The sequence below is a fragment of the Lithobates pipiens genome, unplaced genomic scaffold (genome assembly GCF_037356315.1).
Source record: "Lithobates pipiens isolate NorthernLeopardFrog02 unplaced genomic scaffold, aLitPip1_a1.2 Scaffold_19, whole genome shotgun sequence".
NCBI classification, from domain to species: Eukaryota; Metazoa; Chordata; class Amphibia; order Anura; family Ranidae; genus Lithobates; species Lithobates pipiens.
In genome coordinates, this window is record NW_027507764.1 from 567,906,724 (window position 1) to 567,929,923 (window position 23,200).

Below are 23,200 nucleotides of genomic sequence, written 5' to 3' on the forward strand. Positions count from 1 at the left end.
GTGACACCGGAGGGGGGGAGGGTTCCGATGAGCGGAAGTTCCACTTTAGGGTAGAACCCCGCTTTAAGCAGACCTTCAGTCATTTTTTTCCAAATTTCCTTCTATTGAATCTTCTGCCCTTGTTGTTTTAAAGCGGAGTTCCACCCAAAAGTGGAACTTCCGCTCATTTGTCTCCTCTGGTGCCACAATTGGCACCTTTTGGGGGTGGGGACAGGATACCTGTCTTTGACAGGTATGCTGTTCCCACTTCTGGGAGTCCAGGCCACGGCCCGTGACATGACCCCGGGGCTCCCTCCTCCTCCTCTCCCTGTCGCCGGGCCAGTAGAAGAGAGGAGCGGGGCCTCGCACATGCACAGTAGGGTTCACTGCCAGGTACCCTTACCCCCAATGGTGGCGGCAGCACCCGACAGCCGATGGAAACATCAGCTGCGGTGCCGACATCGCTGCACTCCAGGACAGGTAAGTGTCCTATTGTTAAAAGCCAGTAGCTACAGTATGTGTAGCTGCTGGCTTTTTATTTTTTTATTTTTTTTGGGGGGGGCGGAACACCACTTTAACTTTGTATAGTAAAACATTTTTTTCTGCCAGTATACAGCCCACTTCCTGTTTCTTGTCTGGTAAAAAGCCTAGGCTTATGACATCATGCCCAGCTCTCTCTCTCTCTCGTGAGAGTTTTCCAGGAAGGCAAGAGGGATGAGTCATAAGAGGGCCAATGAGAGCTGCGGAGCTGGAGGTGTGCCTCTGTGTGTCTGTGTAAATCCAGAAAGTGAACAGGCAGCAGCTTCAGCTGCCCACAGTTGAAATTGCTGCTGCCAGACTCAGCGGAGGGAGATTTCTGCAGAATATTTGGCAAGTACAGACTCACAGTATATATAAAATAATATGCAAAGTGGTTGGAGGGAAGCTTCAGAATGGCAAAGACGACTTTATTACACATTATGTGAGCAGACTGCCTTTCCAAAGATGGATTGAATATCGGCCTGTTCAGCAGGGACTGGCTGAGTTTCAGTCCATCTATGGGCAGGCTGGTTGTACCCAAGTTGATCCATCAATCAACTTGGGTACAACTAGCATGTCTGTTTCTTTTTGCATGAGATTACTCTCGATGGCTAAATGATCATGTTCTGCCAGCCAGGAAAGCTCTCCACACCTCCTACCGGCAGAATACAATAGCGATGTGGGAGGGATCCAGGCATTCAGGATGCAAAGCCTAATAGGTGCGCGGTCAGGATGCATAGCCTTTAAGTGCGTGGCCACAGGGGTGGTAAAACCATGGCTCAGCCACCTGTTTTTACTGCCTCCCAGCCAAACGTGTAGTAGAGGCCTGATATTGTGTTCTGATAGCTGCAATGTGTACTGCAGTACAGGCTGGCTGAAGTCAACTTCAGTATAACCAGCCTGCCCATAGATGGATAGAAATTTGTCTGGTTCCTGCTGAACCAGTCGAGCTTCGATCCATCGATGGCCAGCTTAAGGCTGGCAATAGATTATGCAATTCTCTTTTTTTTTAATCAACCGGCAAGTTGAAAGAAAGAAAATTCCTGGATTTCCCCCCTCAACAGTCAGTGTTTATGGGGGAATCCCTCCCGCCGCGCTATTATGTTCTGACAGCTGGAGTTTTCCATCCCGCTGCACTATTGTCTGACAGCGGGAGTTTTCAATGCCACCAGAATACAATGATTAACCGCTTCCCGACCACCTCACACAGATATACTGTGGCAGAAGGGCACCTACAGGCAGATTAACGTACCGGTGCTAACGTAAACAAGCATTTCGCCGCTCTGCCTAATGACACTGTCACTGATCATAGTTCCCTGTAATCGGGAGCTGTGATCAGTGATGTGTCACACATAGCCCCTCCCCCCCCACAGTTAGAATCACTCCCTAGGACACACTTAACCCCTACAGCGCCACCTAGTGGTTAACCCATTCACTGCCAGTCACATGTGTTTGATTCCTGTGATTGACCCGGCTTATCCTGACCACGCTTGAACTCCACCTATCCTGACCTTGGCTTGCCTTTAGACTTCGTTTATCTCCACACACCTGCCTGATATCCTGTTGACAATCCCAGCCTACATCTTGGCCATTCTCTGCATGCCGTTTAAAATTTATACCTGATCCTGCGTTGCTGACCTGGCTTGTCTGACCCGGCATCCAGTCATCCTTCTGTCCTACTCTGCATTGTGCCTGGTTATGCTGGTCCTCCATCTGCTGTCCCTGCTGCCATCTGCTGCTTCCGCTATCCGGCCCAACTCTGGTGAGGCACGTGCCAAGCACCTCTGCAACCAACAAAGGATCTTACAGGCACTCATCCCTCACCGCACTCTTGGGGCCATGGTCACAACATCAGTGGTCCCAGAGCAGGGGTTGTACCCGAGGTCTCCCTCTACACATCAAACTCTGCTACAAGGTATGTGAGAGACAGGCTGGTTGTACTGAAATCGTTCGATAAACTGACTTCAGTACAACCAGCATGCCCATACATGGATCGAAATTCACTCGGTTCCTGCTTAACTGGCCGAGATTCACTTCGTTGAGAAATTCACGTGTCTGTGACGCAACGCATTGGGGGAGCCAGGGGATATCACTTCTGGTCGCGGCTGGGACTGGAAGATCGGATTACAGAGGGATTGTACGCTGTGTGACTCCGCTGTATTTTTATTGTGAGTGTTAATATTTTAATAAATCTTTTATAAAGTACTACACCATATGGATTCTCATTATTATTGCTTTACGTGATGGCCAACTGAGAGAAACACTGGGGAGCCGCATACTGCTAAGTCTGGGAGGAAGATTACACGGATTTAAACAAAAACGCTTTATATCTAATTTGCAGGTTAGTGGCCACTCAGCACATTGGTGGAGACTTCTATGGAATGAAGTTATTCATGTAGAAGACGTTTATTCCACCCATTATATTTATTTAGACCAGGGGTAGGGAACCTCGGCTCTCCAGCTGATTTTTTTTTTTTGTGTATTCACTTATTTGGATTTGCAGCACAGGAATTTGGGTTTTAATTACTAACTGAGCACATGGTCAGATTTGATGATATTTTATTTCCATAGTTTAGTTCATATGCTTTGGTTGGTTTACACCAGGGGTCAGAAACCCCTTTTTCCACTGAAGGGCCAGATTCAACGTATGTGAATGCATGCAGGGCCGCATTCACCTGCTAATAAATGATGAAGACAATAATAATCCTAACACAGTAATGTTAGGATTATTACCCCTGCAGTGATTAGTTTGTTCAGTTTATACTCATCCTCTCCATTGCTCTCACGCAGCTCCAGCATGTCTCCGGACCCTTTCCTTGTGACCCCCCCGAAGTGAAAACTGCCTTGCTGCACATTAAGATGGTTTTCTGCCAAATAAATTCACTAAATCTTGGATATTTAGTCCCATAGGGTCGCCTGAGGTTGAACTCCTTATTCACAGCAACACCTGCCTGGCAAATTAGGCATATTGGCTTGCCGAGGTGTTCTGTGAAAAAGTATTTTTCTGCCCAAGAGTCTTGGAACACTCGGCATTCAGCATCCAACTTTCTGCGATTATTTAGCATTGTCATTTGCTGAAGAAAAAAAGAATATAACTATTGTTACAATGATTGCACTTCATAGCTAAAATTCTACTAATGATCTCTAGCAATAGCATGGTATGTGTTGGGATTATACTGATCCTGGATTGTACCAGGTGGCTGAGGATGACATGATCGTGACTGCCCCTGCGCCTCTGGTTCCCTGTACATTACACAGCCCCTGCGCCTCTGGTTCCCTCTACATTGCACAGCCCCCGCACCTCTGGACCCCTCTACATTACACAGCCCCCTGCACCCCTCTACATTACACAGCTCCCTGCACCTCTGGATTCTTTTACATTACACAGCCCCCTGCACCTCTGGACCCCTTTACATTACACATCCCCCGCACCTCTGGACCCCTTTACATTACACAGCTCTGCTCCTCTGGTTACCTTTACATTACACAGCCCCCTGCACCTCTGATTCCATTTACATTACAAAGCTCGGCACCTCTGGTTCTCTTTATATTACACAGCCTGCTGCACCTCTGAACCCCTTTAGATTACACAGCCCCTGCACCTCTGTACCCCTTTACATTACACAGCCCCTGCACCTCTGTACCCCTTTACATTACACAGTCCCCTGCACCTCTGGACCCATTGACATTACACAGCCCCCTGCACCTCTGGACCCATTACACACCTCTGCACCCCTTTACATTACACAGCCCCCTGCACCCCTTTACATTACACAGCTCCGCACCTCTGGATCCCTTTACATTACACAGATCCGCACCTCTGGATTCCTTTACATTACACAGATCCGCACCTCTGGATCCCTTTACATTACATAGCCCCCCTGCACATCACTCAGCCCCCCCTACCCAGCCCCCTCCTTTCTTTTGGTGGTATTTAATCATCACTGGGTTTTTATTTTTTGCTAAACAAATGAAACAAGGCAGAAAATTTTGCAAAAAATAAAAATAAAAAAAGGAGTTTCTTAGTTTTGGTTATAAAATTTTGTAAATAAGTAATTTTTCTCCTTCATCGATGTGCACTGATGAGGTGGCACCGATGGACACTGATAGGTTGCCCTGATAGCTAGCAATGATAGGCATCACTGATGGGTACTGTATGATCAGTGCCTGATTATCAGTGTAGATGTTCCTCTGTCAGCATGAGGAGAGGATTGCCGATAACCAGCAAATCCTGTTTACACTGTGATCAGATGTGATTTGAAGAAGCTGGTCACAAGGTTAAGAGCCGCTGTGATTGGCTCTTTACCCCGATCTGTGATCAGCTGTGTCTCAAGGATGCAGTGATCACAGATCAATACTGACGCGCACTTCAGGGGATATGAACACATCATACGACGCCCTCCCGGCAATGTGCAACCGCACTGTAGCCGCCATTCGGGTGTAGCACGGTCGCGAAGGGGTTCATATTTTACTCCATCTATAGCCGGCCCAACATTCTCTCATATTGCTGACGCCGTTAATAATCCATTATTATTCAGCTATACCTGCGTTCGCAGCCGATTCTCCTTAAACTCTCTTCCACTTTTCTGCAAGGAATGCTAGTTGGGTTTTTATTACCTCTAAATTAAATTTCAGGTAGAGATGTCCTTTATTTGATAAACGCTGCTAAATATTGACACAAATATATTAGAGTTCTGACAGATAAGGCGTCTCTCTGCAGAGATAATAACCGTTCACACCGACACCAACCTCAGCAGATGGCAAAAAAAAAAAAGCGCGGTGATGAAAGGAGCATCTGACGCTTTTATTAACGTGTCTTGCATCCACTTCGTCTTACCTTGGGTGACATCCTCGTCGTCATTAAACACAATGATGCAGATGTGTTTCTTCAGCTGTCGGACGTTGGAAAAGGTTCGGCTGCATTTTCGGCACTCCAGGTTCTCCGGTACCGGCTCTGAAGAAAGCCAGCCGTCCTCGTTTTCCGGTTGGCCGTCCTGAGCGAAGCTTCCATTGTTCTCTGCGGGTTCTTCTTCGGTTACAGACTTCTTGGTGGAGCCTTTCGGTCGCCCCCTCTTTCTTTTCACAACACACAAATCTATACGGGAAACACAAATGCAAGGGCTTGTTAGAGGACAGGTCCCCAACCTCTGTCTGACACACAAGACCAAATGACGGAAAACAAGAAAAATAAAACAAAAAGTGCCACTAAAAATTGTATTAACCACTTCAACACTGGGTACTTTTTACCCCCTTAAATACTTCCATACCAGGCACTTACACCCCCTTCCTGCCCAGGCCAATTCTCAGCTTTCAGCACTGTCGCTGTTTAAATGACAATTGTGTGGTCATGCCACACTGTACCCAAACAGAAATTGTATCAATTTGTTCCCACAAATAGAGCTTTCTTTTGGTGATATTTGATCACCTCTGCGTTTTTTATTTTCTGCTAAACAAATTAAAAAGGACCTAAAATTTTGAATTAAAAAAAAAAAAGTTTATAAAATTTTGTAAATAAGTTTTCTCCTTCACGGATGGGCATTGACGGGCACCGATGAGGTGTCACCAATGAGGTGGCACTGTTGGGCACTGATAGGCAGCACTAATGGGCACTCGTGGGTGGCACTGATAGACGATACTGATGGGCACTGATGGGTACTTATGGGTGGCACTGATAGGCAGCCCTGCTGGGCATTGATATTAGGCACTGATGGGCACGGATATGCAGCACTGATAGATGGCATTGATAGGCATCACTGATGGCACTGGCAGGCAGGGCCGCTGATAGGGCAGTACAACCAGCCCTGTTGTACCGGGCCCAGCCAGCAGGGGGGGCCCCGAGCAGATTTCTAGCTAAAAAAACGAATTTGCTAAATAACTTTATTAACCTGCTCCTACTTGATTGCAAGGTATATAGTACCTTCCTGGGCCACATCAGGTTAATAGAGGGGCCCAGGAGCTGAGAGAAGAAGAGGGACTTTTTCTCCATTTTCGGGTGGAGGCATACACCCTGCTCTGCATCTGTGTACCTTGTGCTCACTGTATGCTTTCCTGGGCGGATGGATTCAATTGTAATGCGGCTCCCTTCCCTCAATAAGTGCCGTGCTGCTGCAGCCTGAAGGAGACACTGAAAGAGAGAGTAATCCCGACACTGGTCCCACAGGCAAGCAATTCCCCTACACACATCACATCACACATGCTGACACACGTCACACAGGCTGAGGCTCAGTCCCCTGACTCCCCATTGTGTGCTTATGGTCATTATGATGATCAAAGCACAGCAGGTTCTCTATGGCTCTGTCAGTGTAACATGCTGTGTGGTGGTGACTTTCTTAATATAAGGCTATACTGTGTGTTACAGACTATAACACAGCACAGCCATAAGAAAGTCAGCACCACACAGTCATGTTACACTGACAGAGCCATAGAGAACCTGCTGTGCTTTGATCATCATAATGACCATGAGAACATAGTGAGATGCTACTTTACATATGTGATGGGGGGAAGGGACAGTAAAAACACACAGCCAAGATGCATTTTTACCACCCGCAAATCACTCCCCTTTAAGAATTTTTCACCCAAGCCTTGTAATCAGGTCCGCCTGTCAGTTTTTCCTGTGGACCAGTGGGTACAGTAGCTGTGTATGATGGGCAAAGTGACTGCGTTTGATGGCACAGTAGCTAAGTTTGATGGGCACAGTAGCTAAGTTTGATGGGCACAGTAGCTAAGTTTGATGGACACAGTAGCTAAGTTTGATGGACACAGTAGCTAAGTTTGATGGGCACAGCAGCTATGGTTGATGGGCACAGTAGCTATGTTTGATGGCACAGTGGCGGAAATTGATGGGTACAGTAGCTGCGTATGATGGCACAGTGGCGGCAATTGATGGGTACAGTTGCATATGATGTTCATATGATTTTCAGTTTGTTTGCGCCCCCCTCATAAATTTTGAGCACCACCTGCCACTGATGTGGACCGATTGAAAGCCCCATGTAGGTCTACAGGAGTCCAGATATGAATTGACTTGTGTCCATTCAGGTAAAAAAAAAAAAATATATATAGAATAATAATGGTTATTAAAGTGGAGTTCCACCCAAAAGTGGAACTTCTGCTCATCTGATAAGGTGTCAGCTATCCTTTTCCACTTCCAGGATTCCCTGCCACAGAGCTGTGATGTCACCGCGGGGCTCCCTCCTCCTCCCCTGGCCCCCGGGCCAAAAGGGGAGAGAAGCGGGGCCTCGCGCATGTGCAGTAGGGTTTCCGGCATGAAGCTGAAAGGCTACACTGCCGGGTTCCCTTACCCACAATGGTGGTGGAGCACCCAACAGCTGATGGAAACATCCGCTGCGGGTATCGACATTGTTGGACTCCAGGACAGGTAAGTGTCCATTTATTAAAAGCCAGCAGCTGCAGTATGTGTAGCTTCTGGCTTTTAATGTTTATTTTTTGGGGGCGTAACACCACTTTAAAGGTTCGCCTTTTGGAACATCTTACATGTTTCAGCTCCTGCCACCTTTCCCCCAGATTTCGTGACAGCATGGGGTCAGGGGTGGGGTTGTGGGCGGGGCCAAGGGGCCCTGTCAGGTATGCTGTATGGGGCCCCATGATTTCTAACAGCGGCCCTGGGATGGGCACTGATTTTCTGCTTCCTGGGCACTGATTGGCATTTCCCTGGTGGTCCAGGGTGGTGCCAATCCCTGGTGGTCCTGACGGCATCCTGGTGGTCCTGGGTGGGCATCCGAGGGGGGGCTGTGCTGATAAGCAATCAAAAGGCTTGATTTAAATCATAATTTTTAAAGAGCAGCTTTTAAAGAGCAGTTATTTGCAAAACGATGGGATAAATGAATATTCCTGAACTTTGATTTATCTCATGGTTTCTGTGAAATTGTATGGATGCATCAATGCAGTGCATGTTATCTCAGCTTGCAGAGCTTGGATTCATTGAATAAGTTGACCAAAAATGTAAATATTGCAGAATATACAGCCTCATGCTACATGACTAAGCTCCAGTTCATGCTGAATAAAGTAAATTATTAATGTATCTTAAATAGAAAACTATCTTTAGATATATTTTTACTCCAAAAGCATCTTATTAAAATAAATTTGGTAAAAACAAATCTAACTTAAATGGAAAAAAAAAACAATTTAAATAAAAAAATAAAAAAATATGATTTAAAAAAATGAAAAATAAAATCATTGATTTTTATCCACCCTGCTGGTCCCCAAAAAAAGTGTCAGTTAGGTGTCCGATTTGTCTGCCGCAATGTTGCATTCCCACTAGAAATCACTGATCGCCATTACTAGTAAACAAAAATAAATAACAAATCCATAAATTTATCCCATAGACTGTAGATGCTATAACTTTCTCACAAACCAATCAATATACGCTTATTGGGATTTTTTTTTACCAAGAATATGTAGCAGAGTACATATTGGCCTGAATTGATGAAGAAATTAGATTTTTTTTATTGGAGGTGTTTTATAGCAGAAGGTAAAAAATATTGAGCTTTTTTTTTTTTTTTTTTTTAATTGATGATTTTTATTTTTTTTTATAGCGCAAAAAAAATAAAATGCAGAGGTAATCAAATACATACCACCAAAAGAAAGCTCTATTTGTGGGAAATAAGGACATCAATTTTATTTGGGTACAGTGTCGCACGGCCACGCAACTGTCAGTTAAAAGCAACACAGTGGTGTATCGCAAAAAATGGCTTGGTCAGGAAGGGGGGTAAAAATCTTCCGGAGCTGAAGTGGTTAAGGGAAGTTGAATAATGAGTTCCCACTTTTTGTATGCCTATGGATGTGAGAACATAAAAATAGTCTTTTGAAAATCTATTTATCTGTCGGATATACATCAAGTTGGATATGTTCATGTTTCCATTAGTGCAAGGAAAGTAATATGCAACAGTATTGGAACAAGGAGAAATCTGTTTTCCTGGACTATAAACACATTTGCTTTTTGACACAAATGTCCAAGCAAGAAAAATAATCCATCATACAGATGGAATGGCTGGTTTGCATGTCCAATCATGAAGAACTTGGTTCAATAACAGCGAGTATATGCAGGCTCTCCTACACCATATTCCAATATTGGTTGTTATATTTGAAAGCTCCAATATATTTGCAACATGTTGGTTATCTGCTTTTATAGAATACAATATCTGATAAAAGAAGAATGCTCATGAGCATTAAAAATGTAGACCAGGTTCACATCTACGCGGCCATGCGGGGCTGTGGTTTGCATGGGCACGACACCTCATTCATTTGAATGGACACATAAGATAAGGGAAATTGGAGAGGTGAAAATGTGGGGGCAGTTGCTGATACTGACCAATACACAAGGACACCTAGAATGGTTAATGTACTATCACGGTACTGATACAATGACCCAGTGGTTGTAGTAAAAAAAAAAAAAAAAAATAATAATAATAAAAAAAAACCTTTAGGGTCCTTTCACACGGGGCGGATCAGTTCTGATCCGCCCCGTGGATATCCGTTTGCTCAGCGGGGATCACTCCGCCGATCCCCGCTGAGCAGGGAGATGACAGGTCCGTCTCTGCACACTGCGCAGGGACAGACCTCTCACAGCGCCGCTCTCCCCTATGGGAGATCGGATGACGACGGACCGCAGTGCCCGTCGTCACCCGATCCGATCCGCAGACGGATGGAAAAATAGCTTTTTCCTCCGTTACACTTTTTCGGATCGGAGCGGGTCGGATGTCAGCGGACTTGTCACCCCTGACATCCGACGCTCCATAGAGCTCTATGGAGCACCCGTTCAGGTCTGCCTGAAAAACTGACAGGCGGGCCTGAACGGGACGTCAGTGTGAAAGGGGCCTTAAATACAATTCGGAAAAAACAAACAAACATACAGACATATTAAAAAATACCCCACAAATCACTGACAACTAACGGGTTCCCCCGTAGAGCTAATGTTGTGGTGGAGTATAAGATTGTCCTCTACCAGTTTCGCGGTATAAACCGCTTCTTCAGGAGGATAACATATTGGGGAGTTTATTGACCGTAGAAAAAAAAAAAAAAAAACACATCTGAAGCCAAAAACAGCTTCTATAAAAACGTCCAGTGTGCGTGAGGCCTAAAACTAAGTGCCTATACTGTTCAGAATTCAGTAATACTCTGTCTTACTCTGCTCTGCACATGCTCAGTTGCTCTCGATGTTTAGGCACTGCTGAGTTTGTAGAGGCCGATCTGCTGACTGCCTTAAAGTATTACTAAACCCACAACAGTAAAATCAGTCCGTATATGCAGTAAAGCATGCTTGTTATACTCGCTGAGGAACCTAAGGGGTTAATCCTCTGCATTGTGTAAAAAGGCTGGTTGATCCTGTCTTCTCTGATCCTCCCCTTCTTCCACAGTTCCATATACACCTCCTGATAGAACAGAGCCTTTGGAGTCAGGCTGCACATGCTCAGTTTGGTGTGTGTTGCTAGAGAGTTTTTTTTCTTGGGAGGGTGCATGTGATCAGCACAGGGCCAATCAGCATTGTCCACACAGCGGGTCAGGGGTCATGCAGCCTCATAGGACAGTCAGGGGAGAATAAAAACTCCTTCTACAAGCTTTAAACAGACAGAAGACAGAAGTCATAAGACTGCTTTATACTGATGATGAGAAAAGGTATTTAGTAGTTTACATTTACTAAAATAAAATTGTATTTCCATGTTCTGTGTACTGTGGGAGACCAGATACAGTGAATACAGGCTCCTGGGTTTAGTAACACTTTAAAACCTGCTGGATGACTTTAGGATGGTCCCTTTTGCAGGTGTAGCTATATAAAACATTAGAAATAAGTGCCTATACCAGGGATATGGAATTAGCGGACCTCCAGCTGTTGCAGAACTACAAATCCCATGAGGCATAGCAAGACTGACAGCCACAAGCATGACACCCAGAGGCAGAGGCATGATGGGACTTGTAGTTTTGCAACAGCTGGAGGTCCACTAATTGCATATCCCTGGCCTATACTGTATAAAATCCTGTAATACATTGTCTTTCCCTGCTCCGCACATGCTCAGTTGCTCTCTATTTTGAAGCCTTGCCCAGTTTGTAGAGACCGATCTGCTGACAGCCTTAAAGCGGAATTAAACCCTCCTATCCTTTACAGCCAAGGAAGCTGCTTCTGTTTGATCTGCAACTGCCATAGTGCTGCACATGTGATCAGTTATGACACCAGCCACTCGATGGTTTGGCAGTTTGGCTGAGGACACAAGCAAATGCGACAGTAAGCAATCCCGACAATTCAGGAATGCAACTGCTTTTTGAAACCATTAAATCTATCGGTTTAGTTCCACTTTATGATTTACTGTTGCTCAGGGGCTCTGGGCTTCAGCAGAATGGCAGCCTCCGGCAAGAAGAAACAGGAGCAATGCTGGGGGGGCAATTTACAGCACACATTAATTTTGGTATCATAATTATTAAAGGGGTTGTAAAGGTAAACATGTTTTCACCTTAATGCATTCTATGCATTAAGGTGAAAAAACATCTGACAGTACCGGCGCCCCCAGCCCCCCTGTTCTACTTACCTGACCCCTCGAAAGTCCCGCGCTCGTCCCCGACATCCTTTTTTCGCCACTCAGCTTGGCCGTTGATTGGCTGGAGTGGATGGATTGAAAGCAGCGCAGCCATTGGCTCGCACTGCTGTCAATCACATCCAATGACGTGGACTCTTTAAAGAGGACTTTCATTCATTTTTCATCTTTCCATCCAATCTTCTGCCCTTCTTGTTTTAATTTGAGATAGTAAAACATTTTTTTTCTACCAGTAAATATGTTATACAGCCCACTTCCTGTTTCTTGTCTGGTAAAAAGCCTAGACTAGTGATGGGGAACCTTGGCACCCCAGATGTTTTAGAACTACATTTCCCATGATGCTAAACTACACTGCAGAGTACAAGAGCATCATGGGAAACGTAGTTCCGAAACATCTGGGGTGCCAAGGTTCGCCATCACTGTCCTAGGCACTTATCACTGGCCAAGGCTTATGACATCGTGCACAGCTCTCTCTCTAAAGCCTAGGTTCCCATTGCAATGATTTAGCATGCGATTTGACATGGCAAAGGCACCATCTGAATTGGTGCAACGCCGACTTTGCGGTACTGCGTCGATTCCCAAAAGTGGTTTCTGTGCTACTTTTGGTGCCTTTGGGGTGCGATTTGTATAGACATCTATGCAGCAACCCGCACAGAGGTCTCTAAAATCGACAACCCCCCCCATTCGGGAACGAAATCCTGCAAGTTCAGCTATAGCCGCACAATTTCAATCCCACGGTCAGTGTGACCTAGGCTAACTCTCATTAAAGTGGGTCATGAAGGGGGGGGGGGGTGAGTCATAAGAAAGCCAATGAGAGCTGCAGAGCTGGATGTGTTCCTCTGTGTGTCTGTGTAAATCCAGGAAGTGAACAGGCAGTAGCTTCAGCTGCCCACAGTTAAAATAGCTGCGGCCAGACTCAGTGGAGGGAGATTTCTGCAGCATATTTGGCGAGTACAGAATCACAGTATATATAAAATAAAATGCAACGTGGTTGGAGGGGAAGCTTCAGAATGGCAAAGACGACTTTATTACAAATTATGTGAGCAGACTGCAGTTCCTCTTTCATGTGGAATGTTCCTTGCTGAAGAATTTTATTTTTTATCAAGTTGTTATGGGTAAAGTTCCACATTAAGTCTTACATACTACATACAGTACATACTACAAGTAGGTAGAAGAACAGCGATGGATATTTTATAATATAAATCTAAACGACTTTTGGCAGCGAACGCACAGCAACACTCCAAACCACAGTGACAAATGGTAATTATCTCACTTTCCTTGCAGGGTGGGAGATTTCACATACAGTGTTGTGAATGTAATTAGCCGCTATTCTACTTCCAGCAAATCATGTCATTTTGTTACACTGGGTAGTCTTCTAACCTCTATGAGAGATATAGATTATAAATATAGATATAAATACACACACACACACTCCACACACACTCCACACACACACACTCCACACACACACACTCCACACACACACACTCCACACACACACACTCCACACACACACACTCCACACACACACACTCCACACACACACACTCCACACACACACACTCCACACACACACACTCCACACACACACACTCCACACACACACACACACACACACACACTCCACACACACACACTCCACACACACACACTCCACACACACACACTCCACACACACACACTCCACACACACACACTCCACACACACACACTCCACACACACACACTCCACACACACACACTCCACACACACACACTCCACACACACACACTCCACACACACACACACACACACACACACTCCACACACACTCCACACACACACACACACACACACACACACTCCACACACACACACACACACTCCACACACACACACACACACTCCACACACACAATCAATGTATTGCCAAACTTATCACTGAGTGTTAATGTTTAAAAATAAAAATGTCTGTGTGTCATTTCTCATTATTACATAGGCATGCAGATACAATTATATGAAGTAGATGTAAACACTAAGGATCTGCATGTCGGAGAATTGCCAGTTTGTTTTCACCTTTTTTTTTTTTTTTTTTTTTTTTATATCTAAGCACTGCTTAGATATAAAAAGCATCTTTCAGCCACTTGTAAAGCACCTTTCACACTGGGGTTGGGGTGGTGTCGGAGCTAAAGCGGCGCTATTGTTAGCGGCGCTTTACCGTTGTATTTGTGTAGGTATTTGGCTGCTAGCGGGGCGCTTTTAACCTCCTTTTGCGGCCGAAAAAGGGTTAAAACCACCAGCAAAGTGTACTTTGCCGGCGGTATAGCCACGCTGCCCCATTGATTTCAATGGGCAGGAGTGGTGTATACACACCACTCCAAAGATGTAGCTAGCAGGACTTTTTTTTACCGTCCTGCCAGGGCACACCGCTCCAGTGTGAAAGCACTTGAGGCTCTCACACTGAAGTGAATGGAGCGGCTCTTTAACCACTTGCTTACTGGGCACTTAAACACCCTTCCTGCCCAGACCAATTTTCAGCTTTTGGTGCTCTCACACTTTGAATGACAAATAGTCATGCAACACTGTACCCAAATTAATTTTTTGTCCTTTTTTTCCCACAAATAGAGCTTTCTATTGGTGGTATTTGATCACCTCTGGGGTTTTTATTTTTTGCGCTATAAATGAAAAAAGAGCGAAAATTTTGAAAAAAAACGCATATTTCTTTGTTTCTGTGACAGAATTATGCAAATTATTAATTTTTCTTCATAAATTTTGGGCACAATTTATACTGCTACATATCTTTGGTAAAAATAACCCAAATTAGTGGATATTATTTGGTCTTTGTGAAAGTTAGAGAGTCTACAAGCTGTGGTGCGAATCACACAAAATTGATCACATCTGATGTACTGGTGGCCTATCTCATTTCTTGTGACCAGAACAAGCCAGGAAAGTACAAATACCCCCCAAATGACCCCTTTTTGGAAAGTAGACATTCCAAGGTATTTAGTAAGAGGCATGGTGAGCTTTTTGATGTTGTCATTTTTTTCCCACAATTCTTTGCAAAATTAAGATTTTTTCATTTTTTTTTCCACAAAATTGTCATTGTAATAGGTTATTTCTCTCACATGGCATGTGTATACCACAAATGATGCCCCAAAAAATTCTGCTACTCCTCCTGAGTATTAGAATACCACATGTGTGGAACTTTTTCACAGCCTGGCCACATAGAGAGGCCCAACATGCAGGGAGCGCCATCACGTGTTCTAGGAGCATAAATTACACATCTAACTTGTTGACTACTTATTACACTTTTGAAAGCCCTGGAGCACCAGGACAATGACACGTGGCACTGATGACAGATGGCACTGATACGTGGCCTTGATGACACGTGGCACTGATGACAGATGGCACTAATATGTGGCACTAATGACAGATGGCACTTATACGTGGCACTGATGACATGTGGCACTAATACGTGCCACTGATGACGTGTGTCACTGATGACAGATGGCACTGATAAGTGGCATTGATGACACGTGACACTGACAACAGATGGCACGTGACACTGACAGGTGGCACTGATGACAAATGGCACTGATGACAGATGGCACTAATATGTGGCACTGATGACAGATGGCACTATGTGGCACTGATGACACGTGGTACTGATGACAGATGGCACTTATACGTGACACTGATGACAGATGGCACTGGGGACAAATGGCACCGACAACAGGTGGCACTGGGGACAGATAGCACTAACAGGTGGCACTGGGGGCAGGTAGCACTGGGGGGGATGGCACTGGGGCGGATGGCACTGGGGCAGGATGGCACTTTTTTTTACTTTTTACACTTACGGGGCTGCAGCCGTTCATCTCTCCCCTCTCACACGCTGTCTGTGTGAGGAGGGAGAGCGGCGCTGAGAGATGATCTCATATGTTTACATATGAGATCATCTCACATTAGACACGCCGATCGTGCTGTAAACGGCCGCTGTGATTGGCCGTTTACAGCGATCTGTGTTTGCCTGTCTCCGGGAGAAATGGCAAACACAGAACTTCCCCGATGCGCGCCCGTGGCGGCGCACATTGCGTAAGTAAACAACAGGACGTCCAGGGACGGCCACCCAGACGAAAGCGCCTGCTCTATGGCCGTCATTCGGCTATAGGGCGGGCACGAGGTGGTTAAGGTTAAGGGAGCTTTGTAGGCGCTATTTTTAGCGCTGTAGCACCTGCAAGGCGCCCCCCCCAGTGTGAAAGGGGTCTAAAGATAAGTATTAACCACTTCTGGACCAAGCTTATTTCTGACATTTGTTGTTTACAAGTTATTTTTTGCTCTAAAATTACTATAACCCCCCCCCCCCAAAAAAAAAAAATTAATAATAATAATAATAATAATATTATATATATATATATATATATATATATATATATATATATATATATATATATATATATATATATATATATATATATATATATATAGATAGATAGATAGATAGAGAGCGAGAGAGAGAAAGAGGTGAGTACACACCTCACATTTTTGTAAATATTTTCTTCTATCTTTTCATGTGACAACACTGAAGAAATGACACTTTGCTACAATGTAAAGTAGTGAGTGTACAGCTTGTATAACAGTGTAAATTTGCTGCCCCTTCAAAATAACTCAACACACAGCCATTAATGTCTAAACCGCTGGCAACAAAAGTGAGTACACCCCTAAGAGAAAATGTCCAAAGTGGGCCCAAGGTGTCAATATTTTGTGTGGCCACCATTATTTTCCAGCACTGCCTTAACCCTCTTGGGCATGGAGGTCACCAGAGCTTCACAGGTTGCCACTGGAGTCCTCTTCCCCTCCTCCAAGACGACATCACGGAGCTGGTGGATATTAGAGCTCCTCCACCTTCCATTTGAGGATGCCCCACAGATGCTCAATAGGGTTTAGGTCTGGAGACATGCTTGGCCAGTCCATCACCTTTGTATGAACAGACGATCAGTCTCTTTTCCCCTTAGATCCCGATTCTCAGTGTGTCACCGCGCCCACCAGGCACTCCCATCAACCCCAGGGGTGAATAGCGGGCGCTCCTAGTGGACACAGGGCAAATCGACAGAACGTTGTTTCGCCCACCCGTGCCATTCTGCCGCAGTAAAAGTGCGGTGGCTGGTCAGCAAGTGGGTAAAGTGGTTGTAAAGGCAAAAGGTTTTTTTTTTTTTTTTTTTTTTTTTTTATCTTAATGCTTTCTATGCATTAAGATAAAAAACCTTCTGTGTGCAGCAGGGCCGGGCCACAGCTCCATGTCTGAATGGACACAGGGAGCTGTGACTCGTCTTGAGTGCCCCCATAGCAAGCTGCTTGCTGTGGGGGGGGACCCGACAGGAGGTAGGGACCAGGAGCACCAAAGAGGGACCCGAGAAGAGGAGGATTGGGCTGCTCTGTGCAAAACCCACTGCACAGAGGAGGGAAGTAAAACATGTTTGTTATTTTTTAATTTAAAAAAAGTGATTTTTTTCCCAAAAAAAGTGTGCTTGTAAGACCGCTGCGCAAATACGGTGTGACAAAATGTATTGCAATGAGCGCCATTTTATTCTCTAGAATGTTAGAAAAAAAAATGTATAATGTTTGGGGGTTCTAAGTAATTTTCTAGCAAAAAAAAAATGTTTTTAACTTGTAAACACTGAGTCTGAAAAAATAGGCTTGGTCCTTAAAGTGGAGGGACACCCTAAAAAAAAAAAAAAAAAAAAAAAATTACATTAACATTCTTAAAAAAAAATATTAAAACAAAATGTGGAAAAAAAAATGTTTTTACTCAGCAGAAACCCCTGTTGCTAGGCAGTCTTCCTAATCGGCCTCTTCCTATTCCGCGGCGAGCGGCCCAGTCATCTTCTGGGACATGTGTGTGTCCCAGGAAACAACGGGGCCATTCACAAAGAGCCGCACGGCTTGCGCAATGCCCAGTTGGAAACGGGCAGTGAAGCCGCAAGGCTCCACTGCCTGTTTCCCTTAGTTAGGATGGCGGCGCCAGCAGCCAATCCATCTGATCGGCCTCTGGGGAGGTGGGGGGGGGGGCGACATCGCGGGCTCTCTGGACAGGTAAGTGTCGTTATTAAAAGTCAGCAGCTACAGTGCTTGTAGCTGCTGACTTAAAAAAAAAAAAAAACACCTCCGGAACACCCCTTTAAGTGGTATCTCAGCAGTTCTTTAGAAGAGATGTTACTAGATAGATTACTACCACTAGAGGACAACTGTACAAATCTGCATATGAAAATATGGTACAGCAAACATGCAGAACGTAAGATGCGGGTTTAGTTTTCAGTAATAGTGAAAACGCTCAGAATGAGACCTCAAGGCAAACATATGAAAGGTTTCGCTGTAATCTGGTTTGTTTTGTCATACATAGGGTATTCAGGAGTAAAAAAGGTAAGATCTATTAAAGATTATAAACCTTCTACGATACACGAGACTCCAATCTGGCCTCCTATCTCCCACACACAAATACAGCCCCCCCCCCCCCGACTGATGGAATCGCTGTCACTGATGGAGGAGAGAGTTAATAACACAGAGTGCTTGTCTTTATTAACATTCACCTGCAGCTAAAGATTAATGTATACCCAGCCATGATCCATGTAGCCCATTTATTACTGTCTGCACCACCACTGGCTGTGGGGGATCACAGCTGTCTGTACCATTTGGCTTTCTGTAGAGATCAGAGGATGGACTGAACAATTTTAAAATGTGTTCAGTGAACCTGAGAAATAAAAAAAGAGAAACTATGGTTTGGGTCAATTTTATCTAAAGCTGAACTCTAGACAGATATAAAAGAAAAAAAAAGGTGCAAAAGGAACCTCTTGATGCTCATGTAACGTATACGTGATTGGGGTGGGTTTAGGCCTTGTATACGCTTGCTTGGCTCTCTGAAGAATGATCCACCTTCAGATCACTGTGTTGCCTATTACAGTCAAGCACGGAGGTGGAAAAATTATGCTTTGGAGCCGTTTCTCTGCTAAAGGTACCGCGCGACTTTTCCGCATGGAGGAGCCAATGGATGGGGACATGTATTGTAAAATCTTGGATGCAAACCTTCTTCCCTCAGCCAGAACACTGAAGATGGGTCATGGATGGGTCTTCAAGCATGACAATGACCCAAAACTGTCAGAAACCATGAATCAGACCGAGACAGAAGTACAATTAAATCACACTTGTTTATTAAATAAAAATAAAAAAGGTAAATAGAAAAAGCGTAGTCAAAGCATAGCCAGAGTCCAGTAACCAGATCGAGTAGTCAGCCAGGCCAGAGTTCAATAACCAGATCGGGTAGTCAGCCAGGCCAGAAGTCAGGGATCCAAGTAGAGCAACAGCAAGCAGGATAAGGAGCCAGAGGGGATGACAGTAAACTAGTCTTTAACCACTTGCTTACTGGGCACTTAAACCCCCCTCAGTCCCAGACCAATTTTCAGCTTTCAGCGCTGATGCACTTTGAATGACAATTGCGCGGGCATACAACACTGTACCCAAATGAAATTTTTATCATTTTTTTCCCACAAATAGAGCTTTCTTTTGGTGGTATTTAATTACAGCTCGGAGTTTTATTTTTTGCTAAACAAACAAAAAAAGATGCAAAAAAAAAAAAATCATGTTTAATAGTTTGTTCTAAAATTTTGCAAACGGGTCATTTTTCTCCTTCATTGAAGTGCGCTGATGAGGCGGCACTGATAGGCTGCACTGGTGGGCACTGATGGGTTGCACTGGTGGGCACTGATGGGCTGCACTGGTGGGCACTGATAGGCATAGTTAAGGCGGCACTAATAGGCACAGATAAGGCGGCACCGATGGGCACAGATAAGGCGGCAAAGATGGGCACAGATAAGATGGCGTGGATGGGTGGCACAGATGGGTGGCACAGATGGGCACTGATAGGTACCACTGATAGATGGGACTGATGGGCACTGATAGGTGGCAATGATAGGTGGCTCTGATAGGTGGCTCTGATGGGCGGCACTGCTGGGCACTGGTAGATGACACTGATGGGCACGGATATGTGGCACTGGGGTGCAGCACCTTTGTTAAGGCAGATTGTGGGCACTGCTGGATGGCATTGTGGGCACTGCTGGGTGGCACTTACTTTTTATTAATGTGGCACTGGCAGGGGGCAGGTGGGCACTAGCAGGGCTGGCCGTGATCGGGACTGATGTCCCGATGCTGACAGCGCGAGGAGGAATAATAGCCGATTACCAGCTCCGTTATATCACATGATCAGCTGTCATTGGCTGACAGCTGATCACGTGATAAGGGGACGGGATCGACCTCTTGCACGGATCGGTGATCAGGCGAGTCTCGTAGACTCGCCGATCACAGAGCGCGCCGCGCGCCCCCCTCAGGGGGCGCGCAGGCCGCTCGTGCACGGGACGACGTCAATAGACGTTGTCCCGGAAAAGGAGATCCGCGCTGTAGCCGTCATTCGGCTATAGCGCGGGTCTCAAGTGGTTAAACAGAACCACAGGAGATGGTTTCTTGTGATGTGACCAAGGCGAAGGCAGAGATGAAGTGAGCTGGACAGCTTTAAGTAGGCAGCTCAGACGAGCATGATCAGGAACAGCTGGTAACTGTGGAGAGAGATGCGAGCTGGAAATTAGCCGACAGCTGAGCAGCCAGCCCAGAGAAGGAAGGGCTAAGCCAGCCCTGACAAAAACATACCGCCAAGGGAACAAAGGAGTGGCTCAAGAAGCACATTAAGGTCATGGAGTGGCCTAGCCAGTCTCCAGACCTTAAAAAACTGAGAATTTATGGAGGAAGCTAAAACTTTGCGTTGCCAAAAGACAATGAAGAAACCTTAAGGATTTAGAGAAGATCTGTGAAGAAGAGTGGACCAAAATCCCCCCTGAGATGTCTGCAAACCTGGTCACCAACTACAAGACACGTCTTGTAGTTGGCACATGATACTGTGTGAAACATGTCTGCCTTGATTGTCCTTTTTCCTGTGGTGTGTCCCTTGGATGGATCGATAAAGGACTCATATTCATCATCTTGGAGTGCAGCAGTTTCTTCCTTTTTGCAGTTTGTACGACGGAGCGAGCCGTGGCTAGCACCCTTGAGAGGAGTCCTTCAATTCACTTTACTCTCCCATTTATCTGGATTCACCCACCTGAGCGGGGTTTCTTGTTTCTTCCCATTTACAAGAAACGTTTCACCTCTGTGCTTGCCAACAAGGGTTTCTCCACCAAGTACGAAGTCATGTTTTGCTTGGCGATCAAATACTTATTTTACTCACTGAACTGTAACTCAAATTTATAACATTTGTATCATGCGTATTTTCTGGATTGTTGGTTGATATCCTGTCTTTATCATTTAGAAAACACCTATGATAAAAATTATAGACCCTTCTTTTCTTTGTAAGTGGGCAAATTTACAAGATCTGCAGGGGATCCAGGAATAAAGCGATAATTCTCCCATTCTACAAGACTGGGGGGAGAACCTCTGGGGGAATCTAGGATGGAAAATGATCTGGGGGTCCTAGTAGATGATGGGCTCAGCTATGGCATGCAATGCCAAGCTGCTGCTAACAAAGCAAACAGAATATTGGCATTAAAAAGGGGATCAACTCCAGAAATAAAACGATAATTCTCCCGCTCTACAAGACTCTGGTCCAGCCACACCTGGAGCATGCTGTCCAGTTCTGGGCACCACCGGTGTTCGGAGGCAGCGTCTCTCGGGCGTCCACGGGAAGATTTGCCCCAGAATACTGGCACAGGTCACTGCAGGGGACCGAGCAGAGCAGGCTGGTGAGTTTTTTGGCACTGTAAAGTTGTTAATATGCCCGGATGGCGACGGATTCATCTCAGGGTTGCTGGAGCTCCTCGCAAAAATATCCACTGCCGTTCACCTTCCTGGAATGCATTTTAAGGGAAACCCTGCCCCAAAATTTAAAAAATGGCTTAGCCCCCCCCAAAAATCCATACCAGACCCTTATCCAAGCACACAACCTGGCAGGCTGCAGGAAAAGAGGGGGGGGGGCAGAGCGCACCCACCCCCCTCCTAAACCACATGCCCTCAACATGGGGAGGGTGCTTTGGGGTGGCACCCCAAGGGCACCTTGTTCCCATGTTGATGGGGACAAGGGCCTCATCCCCACAACCCTTGCCGGTTGGTTGTGGGGGTCTGTGGGCGGGGGGGGGGGGGCTTATCAGTAATTCTCCCGCTCTACAAGACTCTGGTCCGGCCGCACCTGGAGTATGCTGTCCAGTTCTGGGCACCAGTCCGCAGGAAGGATGTACTGGAAATGGAGCGACTACAAAGAAGGGTAACAAAGCTGATAAAGGGTCTGGAGGATAATAGTTATGAGGAAAGGTTGTGAGCACTGAACTTATTCTCTCTGGAGAAGAGACGCTTGAGAGGGGATAGGATTTCAATGTACAATACAAAAAAAATGACCCCACAATAGGGATAAAACTTTTCCACAAAAGGGAATTTAACCACTTGCCGAGCGCCGCACGACGATGTACGTCGACAGAATGGCACGGGCAGGCATATGGGCGTACCTGTACGTTCCTGCCTTCCCGCGGGTGGGGGGCCCGACAGGGCCCCCCCCCCCCCGGTGCCTGCGGCGGTCGGTATTCGTTCGGGAGCGATCCGGGATGAGGGGGCGGCCATTCATTCATGGCCACCCCCTCGCGATCGCTCCCGACGAATGAAAATGCTCCGTGACATCACTTCCTCTCCTGTAATGTAAACACAGGAGAGGAAGTGATGTAATCTCTCCTCCGTGTCGGTATTTTTCGTTCCGACACCGAGGAGAGAGGATCGGTGAGTTGCACCAACACGACACTTCACAGTAGAACATGCCAGGCACACTCACACCCCCCCGATCACCCCCCCAATTACCCCTGCCCCCCAGTCACAGTGACACCAATGTCATTTTTTATTTATTTTTTTGCATTGGTGTCATTTGTGACTGTAATAACTGTTAGGGCAGTTAGGGTTAGCCCCCTTTAGTTCTAATGTACCCCCCTAACCCCCCCAATAATGGTTTAACCCCGTGATCACCCCCCATCGCCAGTGTCACTAAGGCTGGGTTCACATTGCAGCGGTTTATGAGAACGAATGTGATTCGCACCGCACTGCAGTGCAAATCACATCCGATCTCTGTGCGATTCGAGTTCAGCCATACAGATAGTATGGCTGAATT

General features: G+C 45.8%; 1 protein-coding gene across 1 annotated transcript in view; it reads right to left on the reverse strand.

Moving 5' to 3' along the window:
• ZFAT (zinc finger and AT-hook domain containing) overlaps positions 1 to 23,200 on the reverse strand; it is a 399,551-nt gene that overhangs the window by 308,090 nt on the left and 68,261 nt on the right. Inside the window, 1 exon segment of the mRNA XM_077493855.1 lies at positions 5,336 to 5,593. Coding sequence (XP_077349981.1) covers positions 5,336 to 5,593 — 258 coding nt within the window.